Consider the following 19,412-nt stretch of genomic DNA (forward strand, 5'->3'; position numbering starts at 1 on the left):
ATAGAGACCAGAGGCTTCTCCATGTCCCCCCATCCATCACTGCGGCCTGTCCTCCCGTGATGATCTAATGAAGGTCCCCAAATCTCAGCTCCATAAAGCAATGCAGAAGCCACCAGAGTGTCAAAGAGCCAGAGCTTTGTCCGAGGCTCCTGAAATTGAACCTGTGAACACATCCTTTCCAATCTACCCAATGCTGCATAGGCTCTGGTCAGTCTAGTCTCTGCTGCCCTCCTCAATGAAAATGCTGGCCCACTAAAAACCACTCCGAGGTAAGTGTACGCCTCTGTATATTCCACAATCTCCTGGCCGTTTGTGAATGCTGGCGCTGACCTCCTGATCCACTGTGGGGTGGTATTAAATACCATGACCTTGGTTTTACCAAGGTTGACGGACAAACCACTTTCCTGAGCAAACCTATTCAAAGCATCCAAGTGACGTTGCATCCCCTCCGGAGAGTCGAAGATCAACACAATATCATCAGCATATAACAGTAATGGAATCCATGTCCCTGCCAGCTGTGCACCTCTATCACCATCTCTCTCAATGTAGCCAGAAACCTCATCCACATACATACCAAATAGAGTAGGAGAGAGCGGGCAGCCCTGCTTCACCCCAATAGTGGAGTGAATCGGTGTGGATAGACCCTCTGAGGTGCGTACCTGCCCCACTATTGACCTGTATAATGCCATGACCCCCCAAATGAGCTCTGTGGGTACTCCCATGTGCTGTAATCTGCGCATCAATCTAGCTCTAGGCACTGTGTCAAATGCTTTGCGGAAATCCACAAAGCTACAATAGATCCGTCTCCCACGCGATCTACCCTCCTCAATGATGGCTCTGAGTGTCAAGATATGGTCAAGAGTAGAAAAACCCCTCCTGAACCCTGCCTGCCCGGCTGCACATATCCCCTCCCTCTCTGCCCATCTACTCAGCTCTGCTGCTCAAGAATAGATGCATACAACCGTGCCAATGTGTGTCCAATCATGATAGTGCGATAATTCCCAGGCTCCATAGGGTCTCCCGACTTGAAGATAGGTACAATAGTAGATAGGCTCCAAGTATCAGGCAAGCCCTCACACATGGCACGGTTAAACATCACTGCTAAAAGCTCTGCTAGTAGATCTCTGGCATGCGTGAAATGCTCAGCCACTAAACCATCATGATCGTATGCTCTCCCAGTCCTCATCCTGTCAATGGCCTTCCTCACCATCTCCGCGGTGAAAAAAGCACATGTGTGTGGGCATGGATCGGGAGGGGCGGAAAGGGGGGGCTGCTCAAGAACTGTGTACAGAGATGATGCGTACTGGCCCCAATCCTCTGTAGAAGTGATGGCGGGGGGGGAAGAGTGCTCCTGAAAGAGCCGCCATGCCTCACGTGAGTCCTGACTCAAGAACAACTGATATAGATCCTGCTCTAGTCGAGCCAAAAATGCCCTTTTCTTCTGCCGCACTAGGCGTCAGAAGTCAATCTGTGATTCTCTGTGAGTGATGTCCCCCAAAAGCACCTCCCTTTGAAGTCTAGCTCTAGTGTCCCAGCATTCCTCATCATACCAACTGTTCTAGGGCATGCTCCCCGAACGGCGTCTCTGCTCAGGCTGGGTATGTGGGTATGCCTCTGCTGCTGCATCATGTAGTATCTGTGTCGATATGGTAGTAAGCTCTTCAGAGGTCGCCCTGGCTCCTCTGTGCATAGGCGTCTATAGATCCCATCTATTTATACAGAGTCTGTCTCCCGCGTGAAGGTGTAGCGAGTAGGGGCTGCTGTCCGCAGCCTGTGTGCTACACTAAACTGAAAAGAGATGGTCATTGACACAAGAGCATGATCCACTGCCACACCAACAGGTCTGGGTCCAATCGTGAGATCCTGGATACTAGAGATGAGGCTCGGCTGTGCCATGACATAATCCACTGTGCTGGCTCCATGTCTGTGTGGAAAGCATGTAAAACCCCCTGAAGCGGGAAATCTCTGTAGGCCATTCAAGGTGACCAATCCATGTGCAGTCCCCATGTTTATCAAGTGTCGTCCATACTCAGTGTGTTCTCCATCTTGTGATAGTCTGGATAGGCCTGTCTCTGCAGCATCCAGCTCTCTCAGCATCTCCTCTGAAGTATCATAAAATACTGTCTGATGATGGGCAGTCCTAGCATTGAAATCCCCTAGGATGATGATGTCACCATCTCTAGAGAACTCCCATATGTCATCATCCAAAATAGAGGAAGGGGATTGTCCTCTGGGTGGTGCATACACTGACGTGCTTGGGGGAAAGTAGCAAATAGCAATGTATAGATATCTGTCTGTCTCTGCTCTTAGTCTCACCCACATGTACCTAGCTTGCTCATCTCTACGGGCTATATGTATCAATGGCTGCAACTCCTCCCCGAATAACACTGCCACTCCTCCTGATCCTCGCCCTCTGCGCTCTGATCGTGTCTCCTGTCTATAGGCAGTCTCCCATCTATATCCACTAATGTGAGGCATAGACTGCCCAGGGGCCTGATGTGTTTCAGAGTAGAAGACGATGTCTCTTCCCCTGAAACTATCCTCAAAGCCACATCAAGTCGCATAGATCCATTACAATTCCACATGGCAACTTTGAGGGTGGTCCCATGGGTCTCGCACCGTCATGTGAAGTGCCGCTCTACAATCACAACCCGGCCATCTCTGTAGAAGGCCGTCTTTCCCTTCTCCCTTGCCGCTTGAATCTCTGGCATTACCTCTCTCATATGCGCAAGCTCTGTGAGAGTGAGGTCATCTCCAAGGAATATGCCCGTTTTCTTTAGTGTAGGACGCTTTTTCAAGAAGTCCTTCTTTGCCTCCATGGATGGGAAACGGATGATTAGAGCTCTCCCTTTTGAAGTCTCCCCATTGCCTTGTGTCTTCTTCCCCACCCTCCATGCTTTTGTATGAGTAGCCTCACTACCCATCATGCGGAGAAGTTCTTCAACTTCCCCTTCCACCTCATCTCGGTCTTTTAGACCGGTTACTCTTATATGCAAAGCTCTGGTTTTCCTTTGTTGTTCTTCTTCTAGAGTCATGTTGATGATTGTAGGAGTGGGGACAGATGTGGTTTCTTTCCCTTTGCCTTTCTTAGCGACTTCTATCCACTTCTCGGCCTCATCCACCTTCTTTTGCGTCTTCGTGATCACATCCATCCACGAAGACGTCTTTACCATCTTTTGTTTCTCCTCCTCTTTGATCATCCGTACCTGCTCTTTAATGACCTTGATTTCCTCTACTACCGAAGGCTGGAATTCCCCCTCCTCTAGTCCACTGCTCGCTCTATCCGCCTTAAGTGCTTGTTGTCACAAAGTGATGACGTGGTGGACAGCAAAAACCCTAATTTCTGCCAGAAACCCTAAAATTCCTGCAAACCCTAATTTTTGCCAGAAACCCTAAATTTTGGAAATCGCGGAGGCGGATTATTATTTAATTTTTTTTTTAATTTTTTTGGAAAATGATGAGCGACGCGAATTTTGCTTTTGCTTTTTAAAAAAAAAAAAAAAGAGAAAAGACTCTCTAAGAGAGAGAGAGAACTGATGCTTTTGATTTTAAAAGCTTTTGGGGCTCTGCTTTTGGGCATCCCTTGTAACCTTTAAATTAGTGGTGAGGGCCTCACTTCTCAGAGCATCTGGACGCAGAGTCTGAGAGTGAAACCCTAACCGCTCTTTTGTACTTTGATGATTGATTAATATAAAAAGAAATACCGAAAGGGGCGCCAGTCTTTGGGGCCAATATCTCTAGGCATGGAACTCCGTCGGGCGAGTGCAAATCTATTGTGATCTGTGAATTGTTTTGAAGTGGTTATTTGGTGTTGTCGCGGTTGATTCTTGACTTGGAGTGTCCAAGTCTGTTACAGTGGTATCAGAGCACAGCCGATTTCTCTTCTACGGGAAATTCGATCCCCGATTTTTTTTTTTCCGCGGCACCTATGGCTTCAGGCAATGATCAGTCGACTCCCTCTGCATCTGGAGATGCGGGCTGGGATCACAACGAAGATTCAGGCAGAGAGTATGGCCCGCCTTGGCCTACTTAGGCGGAGCGGCGAGAGATAGAGCGTCGCCAGTTGATCAGCGATGCAACAATGATGATGCTCAATTTTGCCAAGGATTCGAAGATGGCAAAATATATGAACCAGACCTCTTTGGAAGAGGTACAGATGGAGTGGCAGAGAACCACAACACCACTCCCGAAACCCACTCTCAAGAAACCTTCTGCCTCCAAGAAAATATACGGAGAAGGAATTGGAGAACGTGGTTGATGCACGGATTGCTCAGCTTTTTGACACGCAAAAGAAAGCCAAAAAGCACGGCAAAAAGCAGAAGAAAGGCACTGACTTCTCGGGATATTTAGGTCGTCGGTCAACATTTGACAAGGCAAAGAAATTGAAGAAGCGCGTCAAGTTTGAAGACCTACCCAGTTCTTCTTCTTCTTCTTCTGACAGTTCTTCTAGCTCCTCGGAATTGAGCGAAGAAGACAGAAAAGGTAAAAAGCGAAGCAAGAAGCAACGCTTTGGAAAGGGCAAGAGAAAGGCAAAGAAGGCTAAATCTCGCCCAAAACTCACAGTTCTACTGAGGACTCGTCTACGGACAGCTCAGATTCCGATGACGAAAAGTTTTATGCGAACAAGCAGAATTTTTACAAAGCCAACCAGTATGACTTTCTCGAAGATAGAAGCAAGAAAGTCCGAGAGTTTAAGGAAGGTGGCCACTCGATCAAGTTAGATACTTTTCAGGATACTCAGATGCTTCGAAGGCTTTGTCTTTTATTCAGCAGTTTGACATCGCTTTCGCGGGAGGACGCTATTCAGAGCACTCCAAGATTCGGAGAGCTGCCTCTTACTTTAAGGGGAATGCTCGTACTTGGTGGTCCACGCTTTTATTAAGCAAGACTGTGCCAGTTACATGGCTGAAATTCAAGAGGCTTTTTATTTCTTCTTGGTTTGAGCGAGATATACGAGCTTCTTGGAACCATCTCCGGATGACCAAGAGCGATACAGTGAATTCTTATTGTGAAAGATTCTGGAGCTCTTTTCTACCCACCTCTTCATTCAAGAAGATCTCGTTCAGAGAATAGATTGAGCGGTTTACCTTGGGTCTACCTACAGAGATCCGAGATCACTGCTTGGAACAGAAGTCAGCTTCTATTCAGGAGTTGATGAGTCGTGTGAAGCGGGGCTTTGCAATTCACTCTGGCAGTCTGACCTACCCCACAGATGAGGCCATGACACAACGAGTCGAATAGACTTCTGGGAATGAAAGTAGAATAAAAAAGAGCAACCCAGAGAAAAAAAAGGATGCACGACCCAAGCTTACTCCTGAGGAGAGAGCTCGCTTCACCAGAGAGGGGAAGTGCTTTGGATGCGGGGAACATGGACATATCTCCGTAGAGTGCCCCGATAAGGCACAGAAAGAACAGAATGATAAAGACGACGACAGGCCTAAGAGTTTGAGAGCAGCTGAGGAATGTGACAAAAAAGGCAGATAGAAAAGTAGAACTGGTACCACATGGCGTGGGACCTGCACCGAATCTAATGAATGAAAGTACAAACTTTGCCGCTTTCGGGGCAAAGTGAAGGATCATGAAGCTCTTTTGAAGGAGCCAAGGCCAACTTCTTTTCACTTGGAATTGGCGGCTCGATTTGGAACTATGCCCGACAGACTGACGCCACAGGCGGAGGTAGTTCGACTGGCACCCGGATGGGATGTTGCCATTACACCGAGCATTGGCAAACTTCGTTTGCAATGACAGGGGTGTTCAGGGCACGCGAGTGACGTTCTACTCGGGATCCCTTGGTACCACAAGAACTACGCCGTGGTTGACTACCGGGCCGAAAAAGCGACTTTGATAAATGAAGGGCTTAGAGATTGTACTTGATGAACTTCAGTTTTCTTACTCATTCTTTTGGGAGAACTGAACGATGGATAAAAGTTGAAAATGTTTTGACCTGAAGAAAAGAACGCCAAGATTTTTTTCCTCCACGCTCATGCCGATTGCTTTTGAGAGGGCCTGAAGATCATACCATTGATCTGAAATCTGGAAGCACGCCACCGAATCGGCCACCTTATCGTGTGAGCCGAGTACATAATGAAAAGATTATGAACTCAGTGAAAGACCTCTTGGAAAAGGGTCTTGTCCAGCCTAGTACTTCACCGTATTGCTCTCCAGTGTTGTTGGTTTTGAAGAAAGACGGATCTTGGAGAATGTGCATCGATTATAGCACTCTCAACGAAATCACCATCAAGAAGAGATTTCCGATTCCTAGGATCGATGATATACTCGACAGGTTACACGGATCCTTGTGCTTTAGCAGGATTGACTTGAAGAGTGGATATCATCAGATCAGGATAGTGCCAGGAGATGTCTACAAGACAGCTTTTCGGACGACTTTTGGGTTATTTGAGTTTTTGGTGATGCCTTTTGGCTTAACCAATGCTCCTGCGACATTTAACCGGATGATGGACTGGATTTTTCAAGAGTACAGGCTATTTGTTGGCACTTTCTTTGACGACATCATTGTTTTCTCCAAGAATGAGGCAGAACACAGAGATCATCTGCTTCAAATCTTTCAGGCATTACGAGATCACACGTTAGTGATTAATGCAAAGAAAAGTGAATTTTTCCTACTAGAGATACACTTTTTGGGACACATTGTGTCAGCAGCAGGAGTGCGAATGGACCCGGCCAAGATAGAGACTATCCGTGATTGGCCCGATTTGAGGAATGTCCATGAAGTTAGAAGCTTCTTGGGACTGTGTTCGTACTACAGGCGGTTCATACGAAAGTTTGCAGAGGTTGCTTCCCCTTTGCATACCTTGACACAGAAAGGAGTACCTTTTTCGTGGGGACCCACAGAGGTGACTGCCTTTCAGACATTGAAAGAGAAATTCACTACAGGACCAGATTTGACTTTGCCGGACTTGCAGAAGTCATTTGAAGTATTTTGTGATGCTTGTGGTCGTAGTCTGGGTGCGGTCTTGATGCAAGAAGGCCATGTCATAGCTTACGGGAGTCGTTTGTTCTCTAGGCCAGAGATGACAACACAGATTTATGAGAAAGAGCTTTTGGCGGTTATCCACGCTCTTACTCAGTGGCGGCATTACCTACTCGGAGCGGATTTTACTGTCTTTACAGACCATCAGAGTTTGCGCTACTTCTTGTCACAGAAGCAGCTTTCGGAAAAGCAGATGAGGTGGGTGAACATCTTGTCACAGTTCCACTTCCAGATTGTCCATGTGCAGGGACAAAAGAATGTGGTGGCAGATGCTTTGTCTCAAAAACCGTTGGTTCTGGCTATTTCCGCGATACATCATAGGAGCTTCGAGGATATGGTCGATCAGTGTGCCACAGATACAGATTTTGCAGATATTTTCACACGGATACGGGATGGGGAGACAGTAGCTGGATACTCCCTTCGGGAAGGCTGCTTGATGAAAAAGACTATGTTGTGCGTTACATAGCTGTTGAGGGAAAAGCTTATGACTGATTGCCACTGTCCACCTTTTACGGGTCACCGCGGCATTGCTACCACCATGAAAGGGGTAGAGAGAGATTTCTTTTGGCGGAGACTGAAGAAGGATGTGGAAGAGTTTGTGCGCAATTGCTTGGTATGCCAGAAGGTCAAGTTTGACAGGCATAAGGCACAGGGATTGTTACAGCCTTTACCCATACCCACCCGCCCCTGGGAAAATATTGAAATGGATTTCATTTTTTTTAATCTCCCGCGAATACTAAAAGATCACGATGATTTTCCGATTACATGGCACGCCTGAGACGATTGTCTCCGACAGAGACCCCAGATTTATGAGTTTGTTTTGGAAGGCAATTTGGGAGAACATTGGCACGCGGTTGCAGTTCTCGTCATCGTTCCACTTGCAGACTGACGAGCAATCTGAGATTGCCAATTCAGTGATTTTAGATTTATTGAAGTCTTGTATCTCGCATCAGAAGACTCAATGGGAAAAGAACTTACCTTTGGTGGAATTTGCCTACAATAACACGATACACTCTTCGACGGGGAAGACGCCATGAGAGATTGTTGAAACTGCTGCGAAGGTTCCATCCTTCCTGAGCACGAAAGATTAGAAATTTGAAGCGGATGAATATTCGCGAGATTTGGATATGGCTTTTGCCAAGGTTCGCGCGAGACTTTGCAGGAGTCTCAAGAACGACAGAAAAAGGCAGCGGATCGCCATCGTCGCGACTGGAAACTGAAGGAGGATGATTGGGTGCTCTTACTTTTGAGAAGGCACGCCTAAGAAAGAAAAAGGGAAAGGAGAGGCTTTTTCCAAAGCTTAGTATGTGATACTACGGACCTTTCCAGGTTACAGAAAAGATGAATGATATCTCCTTCCGATTGAAACTGCCAGATACTTGGAGGATTCACAATGCATTGCATGTGAGTCTCTTGAAACCTGTTAAGGGTGATGTGCCTGATGATGGGGAGCCTTATGAGCAACCCAAAGTGGAAGAAAACGAGGAGATCCTTGTTCCTGAACAGATTTTGGTACATAATGATACGAAGAAAGGTCAAGTCCGAAGGCGGTTCTTGGTTAAGTTCAAGAACTTTCCTGCATTTGATGCGAAGTGGATGGAGGAGGAGGACCTAGCAGATACTCCTCGGATTATGAAACTTTACCTCGATGTTTTGGCTTAGCATAGTCTACTCCAAACGGAACCCAGAATTCAGCTTGGCCGGAGATCTAGTGCAGTGGGATGCACAAGAGGGGAGTCACTCCACTCCTTTGTCAACAGATGCCTCGATTTTGATACTAAAGTCACTGATGTCTCTTTGAGCTTCAGGGATACTGAGAGCTGACAGTATTCTGCTGGATGACTTTATGAAATGGAATTCCTGATTATGATACTGATTTGTTCTTGACTTCTTGTGAGTGCAGGAACGGATAGACGAAATGACTGCAGCATTTTGGTCTACTTGATCTCGAATAGACATGGTTGCAATAGGGGTTAGTCAATCGGACATCGATGAGGTCCCGATTGGACCTAGATGTGATTGCTAGCTACATTGCCGATAAATCATGGTCTAAGATCCGAATGAATGTTGAATGTCATGTGATGTCCTGTGATGTCTGGTGATGTCCTGTGATGTCGTGTGATGTGACTGTCGATTTTGTACATGTGCTAGATGTGTGTTCCTAGTACGTAGGTACTAACAGTCAGTGTCTGCTAAGACGGTTTATGGCTTTTGTCGGTTTTGCAGGCGTAATCGCGGTCGATTACAATGCTTTCAAGAGGGGGGTATGTCACAAAGTGATGACGTGGCGGACAACAGAAACCCTAAAATTCCTGCAAACCCTAATTTTTGCAAGAAACCCTAAATTCCGGAAATCGCGGAGGCGGATTATTATTTAATTTTATTTTTTTTTGGAAAATGATGAGCGACGCGAATTTTGCTTTTGCTTTTTTTTATTAAAAAAAAGAGAAAAGACTCTGTAAGAGAGAGAGAGAATTGATGCTTTTGATTTTAAAAGCTTTTGGGGCTCTGCTTTTGGGCATCCCTTGTAACCTTTAAATTAGTGGTGAGGGCCTCACTTCTCAGAGCATCTGGACGCAGAGTCTGAAAGTGAAACCCTAACCGCTCTTTTGTACTTTGATGATTGATTAGTATAAAAAGAAATACCGAAAGGGGCGCCAGTCTTTGGGGCCAATATCTCTAGGCACGGAACTCCGCCGGGCCAGTGCAAATCTATTGTGATCTGTGAATTGTTTTGAAGTGGTTATTTGGTGCTGTCGCGGTTGATTCTTGACTTGGAGTGTCCAAGTCTGTTACACTTGTAGCTCTGCGTGCAGGTCCTCTTTCTCTTTCTTCCAGTGCGCACCTTCGTTGAGAAACATTTGAAGAAGGTTGGCCTTTTCTTTCCACCATCCCTCCATATCTGCTTTCTAGTCTTTCATCTCCCTCTCCATTTGTGTAATCCGCTTGTTTGTAAGCACAAAGGTTGCCTTCGGATGGGGCTTACATACCGGCGAAGCAATCATGACCTCCATCAAAAAATATCAAAAAATACAATCTGCACTTCTGCCAGGTCAACCCACTATGTCCACATCACACATACATCCATGTTCCGCATAATGCATACATGTGTGTTCCCCATATCAATCATACATTTTTTGAGATTTTCCTTTTCTGCAAATTTCTGTCAATACTGAAATTTATGTAACTCCGAAATTCTGAAATTTCCCTGCAGGTCTGCAATTCGTGAAAAATGTAAATGAAAATTCTGTATTTTCTAAATCTGCAGGTCTGAATAAATTTTGCAGGTCCAAAAAAGGTCCGAAAAATTTCAGGTGTGACTGCGCGCTTCTGCCCTGTAATGCACCTACAGGCTTGGGGGGGCGCAGTCCAGCCACGAGTAGGGGGGGCGGCGTACTGTCACAACAGGGGGGGGGGGAGAGGTGCAGTCCAGCTGATTATGCGTTGCTGTGAGAGAGTAAACACGTTGTTGTCCAGCTGAGAGAGAGCACGTGGGACTGAGTGGGCTGTGTGGGCAGCGCAAAACAGAGCAGTAGGTGGCGTGAGGGCTGCAGCAGGTGAGGGGCTGCAGCAGTAGGTGGCAGAGAGAGAGAGAGAAAGAAAGAAAGAAAGAAAGAAAGATTTTTAACGTCTATGTCAGGCCGAAATCGGCCTATGAGACAAATCAAATGTACATGGTGTGTATGTCATCCGTCTATCGGAAAGACAAATGAAACAAAACTGATACAAAACTGAACTGAATGTAGGTAGTGGAGTATCTGAGGAGGGATGGAGCTCTATCTCTAGGGGTATATGCATGTCTATATGCTCAAGGTAGTACAATCATGAGAATGCATCAAGCTATCTAGCTCCATCCTGTACTAATGGGGGGATGTAAGATGTGGTACATGGGCGGGTCTGGTGCCAAGGCTACCCGGATGAAAGCTGTCGGGTCGGCCCTCATCTGAGCCACTCGCTCCTCAGTGGCACGGCGCTCCCGGGCTCGGATCTCCTCGATCTGTCGGCGGTGGGAGCTCGCGCCCCTGTAGCCTGTGACTCATGGTCGTCGTCTAGCTCGGCTCACCTCCGCCTGTGGGAGTGTCACTCCCCTCTGAGTGTCTGGTGAGGGAGGGGCGGCAATCCTCTGAAAGAAGTCTGTGAGCTGCGACTGTCTCCCCTCTGTCTGTGTAGCTGTGTGTGGCTATAGTAGTGTGTCCCGATGGCTCTGTATCTCTAGTAAGAAACGTCCGAGCTGTCTCTGATCTCGAGAGTCCATGATCTCTCGGAGAGTGGGCTGTCCTCTGAATAAGGCCTCATACCTGCCTCTGATCTCAGTGTATGCTCTGCATCTACATACAAAGTGCTCCTCACTCTCCACCTCCTCTGTGCAGGCTCTGCAGACTCGCTCCTCCCTGGGAACACCAGTATGTCTCCCGATCTCAATCTCTAACCTGTGTGAAGCCACTCTCAGCTGACCAATCGCCACCCGTGAGCTATGTGGCATGTATGTGTCCATATAGCGTGGTCTCTGTATGAACCCCCCAGACAATATGGTGAGAGAGAGAGAGAGAGAGAGAGAGAGAGAGAGAGAGAGAGAGAGAGAGAGAGAGAGAGATGATGAAATGAAATGATATTTTATCATAAACGTCTTCAAAAGGCCAAAATGACCTATGAGACCAAATTGATACAATCCTTGTGGATCTAATCCAATGTCTGGGTGCAAAAATTAACTGGTATAGTGTAAGACTAAAAAGACTAAAACTAAAATCATCATCAATGCCCAAGGATGCACGGCGTTGTCCGAGAGAGAGAGAGAGAGAGAGAGAGAGAGAGAGAGAGAGAGAGAGAGAGCTTTGTTAAACACATCTTCTGGAGCCCAAAATCAGCCTATGAGACAAATCGATGTACATATGTGTCCTCTGGCTACTAGGAAAAAGGACTTTGTTAAACGTCCTCTAGAGCCCAAAATAAGTCTATGAGACAAATCGATGAACATATATGTCCTCTGGCTACTAGGAAAAAGGACAAAGGTGAAAAATCAAAATACTTCTACAAACTGACTGAAAACTTGAGAAACTGGGAACACTATGGGGTGATGGTGTCTAAGCTATAATGGCAAAGCTATATGCTCAGGGTACAACCATGATATGCATGACTATCTTTCTAGCTCCATTGGGCACCGTAAACGTGGGTGTAGATATCATCCGTGGGTGGTCATGGGTTAAGAGTCCAAGAAGAATGGCAGCAAGGTCTGAGAAAACTGGTCCACCCTCTGCTGCCTTGCCAGCGGATCTCATGCTCATTTCTCTAATCTTCCTCTGATGTATCCTTTTGGCTTGGTACGCAGGCATTCTGGTTTGTATGCCATAGAGATTATATTAATGTCGCAAATAGGCCAATATGAGACAAAATATTACATACAAAAAAAATGTGTTCTCATCTAAGGGAAACAGAAAAACCAGCCTAAAAGCTAAAAGGCTAAAAAATTGCCTATCCCTATTTATTGTCGAAGATAGACGATTTGATGCCCTTGGATTTTGTGAATTTTGAATTGTAGATGATGTGTTGAATTCCATTCATTGTACCAGGTTATCTTCACAAACGAGTCCAACATTGACCGTTGGAAGAATAGTAGGCAAAAAGCTGTCGACTCCAAGATTGGAAGATTGAAAGGGTTTATGAAACTTGTTGATGCTCCTATGCAGGTGAGGTATCAAGACTTTTAACATTTTGTTTTGGGTCTTTCGAAGTGAAAGCAACTTTTGAGAAAGCTCCTTGTGGATCTGCTTCAAGGGCTGTCTGCTGCCTTCATGACACGCATAAAGGCATCCATATGCTGCCAGTCTGAATTGGGGCAGCCACTTTATAGATCCTTTACATTCTTCTGTTTGATGTACTTAGAACTCGTAGTGGGTTGGATTCTAAATACAAGCTCCCTAAATTTTCATAGGGTTGGCTTCTGATTACAAGTTCCCTAAATTTTTGTTAAGAGCAATCTTTGGGCGGGAGCTGGTTTTATGTCTGTGGGGACCAGCTGTTGAAAAATGAGTAAACAATTTTCAAGATAATCCTATTAGAAATGGCCGAGAAAGGTCAACAACAGGTCTTTTGTTACTCTTTCAACTAGGACCTTGATGCTAAAACTGATACAGACTCATGGTAAAGCACAAAGTGAAATGCCGACTGCTTTCTTTCTATGAAGTTAATTATCATCCCAATACAAAGATCAGGCCAAGGCAAAGGTCTTGAGGAAACAAAGCGCAGACCTAGTTACGAGGGGCACTGCATGTTATCACTCTTATATGTCGCTTTTACTCTTAGCAAGCATAAGACTTTAATTAGCTTAAGATGCTTGTAAAGTACCAGACACTCAGAATGTTCAATTCAAAGTACTTTGGGCCAGAGAGATAGGCTTGCTGATTTTTGCAAGTGCTGTATGTGTAGAGAGTGCTAAGTACTTTGGAGTTCAAGTGATAAAAATAAGGTGGTTTGCAACTGCAGAGCTACACTCATTCATGAGTCTTGGCTAATATAGGTTTTTATATCTTGTGGAAAAGAGGGAACTGACCTGTATCGTAAACCAAAGCATGGCATGTGGCTCCTCCTGGAAAGACATTTCAATAATGGTGTGCTCATAGACAAAACAAGGTTTGTTCTCTGACTATGTAAATATTTCTGAATTTGTCCATTCATCTTGCGACTAGGAGGTGCATAAGGGATATTTGTGGTCTCTTCAGGTCATTTTATGTTGGAGATGCTGCAGGAAGGCCTAATGACCACAGTGATGCAGACCTTGGTTTTGCAAAGGTGGAAGACTTCTTTTTTGTTTTGTTTCTTCTTTATTGGCATAATGGTTGTTTTTTATTGGCCCGAATAGCATGGAGATTTTACATGAAGGGTATCTATCATATGTAATTTTTGCTCCCCGTAACCCACACAACAAAAGAATCCCCCCCCCCCCCCCCCCTCCCCCCGCCCTGCCGTCCGTCCTTTTCCCTTTTCCCCTTTCCACCTCTCCTTGTTCTTCCCTCATTTTCTTGCTTGGCTGGTTGGCAATTTTTTTGTTCCCAATTTCTATTCTTGAACCATGCATGCAATAGGCTCTTCCACTCATATCAGATAACATTATCAAATTTTCAGGCAGCTGGATTGGAGTTCTTGGTACCTGAGGATGTCTTCGTAGAGAAGCTGAAGTAAGCAGCAGCGGTCACTTAACATTAATGCCATCTTGTGTTTGAGCTAATGAAAAGTGTCAAAATGTGATTTTTTGTGAAACGCTTCGAATAGAATCCCATGTTTAAGCTTAAAAAAGGCGTCGAAAATGCAATCTTTGGTAAAATATCTGAGTTTTGGATATGGACACGCTTACCTTGGATATCAACCAGACCAAGGGCACCGGGAATGTGAAGAAAGGAATTTTTGAAGACATAGAAGCACACCATGGATAAGTGGTGAAGTAAGAGATGGTGTCAATATCAGTGGTGGTTAATTATTGAGCCTGGCCAGTGCAATTGTATGAGCTTGATCAGTCCGAAAAGTGCCTAAATTGTCTGCTTCTATTACACATTTTCATCAGCTCTCCTTTGAGCCATTATAGTTCTAAAAACCCTCGTTCTATGCTTTATCAACCCTCATATTGTGGAGGAGCAGTTCAGGACTGTAGTCTTCTCTTTTGGGCATATTTACCCTTGATGTATAGATAAATATGCATCCGGCAATCCTAAAGGATGGTAAGAGTGTACAAACTCTTTTTGAATGTGGCCACCTCACATCCACCGCATGCACACACATAGGTGGCTGCATCTATTCTCAGTGTGGGCCACCAATGTCCTTGGAATCTTAGTAGCCATACCATTTTATCAGGTACTAGGTGTTGGATGGACAACCTTACAATTTACTTAGGACTTATTTACATCTACTTATTCACTTACTTGTTTACTCTCTCTCTCTCTCTCTCTCTCTCTCTCTCTCTCTCTCTCTCTCTCTCTCTCTCTCTCTCTCTCATAACCAGGCTTGATTTTTTCATTTCTTGTTGGATAGATCTTCGTCGATTTCTCTTGGGATTGTTCCTATGCTGTTATACTATAATGCTGTGATTGAGAAATTATTAGAGTTGCCTAAGAACAGGTCTTGTGCCAAGGGCAGTACAAAGCTGAATACAAGGAACAAGTACTAGGCTAATTAAGTGGAAAAATACAAATTCCGCAGATGAAATGATATTTTAACGTCTACAAAAGGCCAAAATGACCTATGAGACCAAACTGATTACAATGTTGAGTTTAGTACCAAGTTTGGGTACAAACAAAGAAAACTACAAACTACAAACTGAGATAGGAGTGCTACCGACTCCTATGGGTGGCTGGTAAGCTGAGCAATGGTATAATGCCACAAAGGTACAAAGTGGGGATAAGTGTCACCATGATACAATATAGCAGTAGCATGAAGCCTATCTTGATCAACAGTCGGGGTGTCGTGCTAGAATCTTGTGGATCCTCTATCGCAATTTTCGTCGGTGCTGCGTGGCTCCCCTCCTAAGTCGTGGTTGTCTCGGTCTCCCCAACCTAGAGAGAGAGAGAGAGAGAGAGAGAGAGAGAGAGTCTACTTGCAACTATGCCAATGCTTGCATAATTGCATCAGTAATTGCACAATTATTGATATCTATTGCCATTGTGACCACATTCGTATACTTAAGTCAGTGCATAAAAATGATGTTAACGCGATTACCGGACCACAAATACATGACTTGTAAGGCTTCAAGAGTGTTGCTCTACGTTGTTGGTTAGCAGGATTGATGTGCCAAAAGTTAAAAAAATGGTTTGCATTTTACATCAAGAAACAAAAAAGGAATAAAATAAAACTTGTAAACATGAAATCAAAGCAAATAACCTCTCTCTCTCTCTCTCTCTCTCACACACACACACACACACACACACACACACACACACACACACTTTTTGTAAATATCTCTTGATTAATATATGCATGGGAAACCTAGGAAGCTATCCCAATAGACGTCAAAGAGAAGGAAGGCCTTGGTGAAACGACAATGATTTGTGGAAAACTATTGAGGGAAAGCACATGTGCATACTTGTTGATATGCGATAGAGGAAGGGAATGACAACCTCAAAGAAGGTGTGTGATAGTCTCATTGCAAGACTAAATATTCGACACAACGAGAAGAGTTGATGTGATGTGCACTAAGGAGAGTTCCAACAGGGAGAACTCCCATCAAGCAACACCATAGAAATCGATGTTCCCTCCAAGCCAAATGGCTCTTTCAAATTTTCGTAAGAGCCTTTCTCCACCATTGATTAGATTTATGTAAAGACCATATTACATTATGATGGTTAGCAAGCCAAGACTCGTGCAGGAGAGAAGCGTTTGTAAAAAAATGGCAAAAAAAGATGTGTCCCATAAGGTCCAATTGGACGTATGACATCTATTGGTCAGTGGTTGCGGGATGGGCAAACAAATAGCTAGCATAGGCTCAAGTGCATGAAATTTGATGATAATGCATGTTAAAACCAAAATATGCAGCACCTTAGAGAAACTAAGCATATTCCTAGACGTGTCAACCACATCATCCAGTGTGTGTATGCCTCAGCAAGAAAGGAAGCATGCTTGACATGGCAACTAAGTCAGTAAGGGTAAGAGAGAATACCCTACTCTAGTGAACGCTTTCTAAGTGTAGTGAATTTCCATTTGGTTGTTGTTTGCAATGCAAAAAAACATGAGCCGTAGCGGCTTTCCAAGCAATGAGTAAACTAGAGGCAATCGATCAACTAGGAATACGATCGACCATCTTGTTGAACACAATCTCCCAAAGAGAGGTTTGCCAATGACTCAAGGCTGAAGTGGTAACATGGTGACATAATGAGGCAATCATGGTTGTCCATGGTTGAGACTACTGCACGAGAGTAGGTACTAACGTGGACTTCCTTGCAAGAGCATGGCAGTGAAGGTCCAAAATACTTAGCCCCCCAAAACGCATAGTTTCTCCATTGAGAACATCTAGTACCTATATAATTTTTCGCAGGTCATCTTGGTTATTGCGAGGCATGAACAACAAGTCGTCGGCATATGCTTGCCAATAAAGTCATTTCCAGAGGGTAATTGCAGCCCGTGAAGACGACCAAGCGAAGTGAAGTGATCCAAACACAATAACAAGGGGTGAGTGACAATGGTTACAATAAGGAACTAAGGGGGAAACCTTGCATGACAGAGCATCCAAGTGGCCAAAGATTAGTCAACTCACCATCCAAAAATCCAAAAGAGGTAATATGGACATACAAGAAATATACAACGTTGGCTAACTTAGGACCGAATCCAAGGACCTCATGTTCGGCAATGAAATCCCACAGTACTGTATCAAAGGCCTTCTCAATATATACCTACATCATGAGTACATCTTGCTGGGTATATTTGGCATACTCCATTTCAATTAAAACATTAGCCAAATTATCCATGATTTGGCGACGAGGAATGAAGCCATATTGAGCCAGATGGAAAGAGGCTCCTTGATGCAATGTACAATCATCTTAGCCAATGTTTTGTATATAAGCGGCATAAGCGTGATCGGTCACCAATGAGAAAACTGCTCACAAAGTGCATGTTTGGGTAATAATTTCAACAAGCCTTCTTTTCAAGATAATGGATTTTCTAAAGTCCATCTAGCATCCATCACGTAGTGTAAAGGCTCTTTTAGGGGCTCCCAACAAAAGGAGATTTTTTTTTTTCACAATGAGCCCATCACAACCAAGGGAGCACCATTGGCGGGGATCAAGTAACATTGAGTGCAATCCATTTATCGTAAAATCCACCTTCATTGCTTGTGCATCTTGAGGCAAGAGAAAATAATGCATCATAGACAACAAAAGTTGGCATTCATGAAGGGTTTTAGTAAAAGCTAGAGGAGGAATAGCAAAAACATTCCCAAAGTGTGAAGCTCTGGCAAGAGATTAATCACATTTTGAGGCTATCCAAGAGCCCAATGGAAGCATAACCCTCTTGATGGATTGAGAGGCCCTTGATCGATGTAGGTACTTAAATTTTTACATCCCTTATCCACAAACGCTTGATGTCGAGCGCATATTTTTCATTTATCTAGTTTGTGTTTATCATCATGTTGCATACATACTCAAGCCTGACAAAGCATTGTTAATTCACATTCAGTTAATAGGATGTCAAGCATGTTTTGGTGTGTGCGTGCTCCCTCTACGATGTTGCATGAGCAAACTCTGCAAGTCACGAAGGTGGCTGTGAACAGCCTGCGAGCCTACCCGTGTGAATGCATGCATGTGTGTGGGTGGTGTGTTTCCCTACAATCGACTTAGCGAATAGCCTTCACGCCTACCTGTGTGAATGCATGCACGTGTGTGAGGGTGGCGTGTTTCCGTGCAATCGACTCACTGCCTAGCCTTCAACGATTCAATGTAGGCAAGTGCTCTTGGGTGGTCATTCTCTTGCATCAGATTTTAGTCTTCAAGAAATAGCCCGAGCAACGTGTGTAGGGATTCTTGTTCAAAACAATGTACAAAGCTTGGTATTGGGTCGAATTCTCAATGTGAAGTTTTTGTTTGGCTCTGTGGGCAAGGGTGCAAAGTTTCATAGTTCTTTTTCAAAATGTGTGTGATGTATTTTGTGTGTATATATCCAAACTTCAGAAAATTAGTGCGCTTAGTTTTCAAGACATCTCCCTTTAGTGTATGTCAGCAGATTTCGCTACGCCTTCGATCCGCTCTTACAAGTGCACGAAACATATTGCTGCAGAGTCTTCAAAAATGGGAGAAATCCAAGCTTTTTTTATTGAAGGATTTTAAAGATGCGTGGAGTATGGAGCCTGATTCACCCCTTGTAATTTTTAGTTTCAAATACGCACATTTGTAAGGCCCTTGTTATGGAAGAGAAGACATCGTGCGTGAGAAAAAATCGCTCGTCAAAAAACAAAAAAATCAAATGTTGGAAAACCAAAAATCCACGCCAAAATATTCCTTTTCTTCGGAATATCGTGACCGGACGTGGCCGAAAAGTGGTTGGAAAATGGCCGGTTGGTTGGCTGGTGGTCGGAAGTCTTTGGTTGGTGGTTGAATTCAATGGCCGATCGATGAGTTTCAAGCGGATTTGTCTATGGTTACACATGGGCAAATGACTGATTTCTAGGAAAACTTGTCTACTCAAAGGCGGCCACACATGGGCACATGGGAGAGTTCTACTTGAACTCGTCTACAGAAGGGTGGCTACACACACGAGTGTCTCTCATGAGAGAGGGCAACCATTTTGGCCTATAAAAGGAGGCCTCTTCTACACTGTGTAGCAAGGCGAGAGTTCCATTAAAGGTATAATCCCTTTATAACCTACTTCAAGATTGAAGTGCAAAGCCATTGAGTGGCTGCTTTCCCGTGGATGTAGCCCACATTGGTTGAACCACGTAAATCGTGTATGC

At 44.6% G+C, this 19,412-nt stretch overlaps 1 protein-coding gene across 2 annotated transcripts in view; it reads left to right on the forward strand.

Annotated features, from left to right (window-relative positions):
- Positions 1-14,892, forward strand: part of LOC147465337 (phosphoesterase) — a 53,542-nt gene extending 38,650 nt beyond the window's left edge. For both annotated transcript variants that reach the window (XM_086519461.1, XM_086519453.1), the window contains 4 exons: positions 12,559-12,675; positions 13,506-13,618; positions 13,708-13,777; positions 14,111-14,892. In XM_086519461.1, coding sequence (XP_086375587.1) covers positions 12,559-12,675; positions 13,506-13,618; positions 13,708-13,777; positions 14,111-14,167 — 357 coding nt within the window. In that variant the 3' untranslated portion in view covers positions 14,168-14,892. The remainder of the gene's footprint in view (positions 1-12,558; positions 12,676-13,505; positions 13,619-13,707; positions 13,778-14,110) is intronic.
- The last annotated feature ends 4,520 nt before the right edge of the window (positions 14,893-19,412 follow it).

This window comes from Adiantum capillus-veneris, chromosome 1, assembly GCF_014529385.1.
Source record: "Adiantum capillus-veneris isolate H3 chromosome 1, ASM1452938v2, whole genome shotgun sequence".
NCBI classification, from domain to species: Eukaryota; Viridiplantae; Streptophyta; class Polypodiopsida; order Polypodiales; family Pteridaceae; genus Adiantum; species Adiantum capillus-veneris.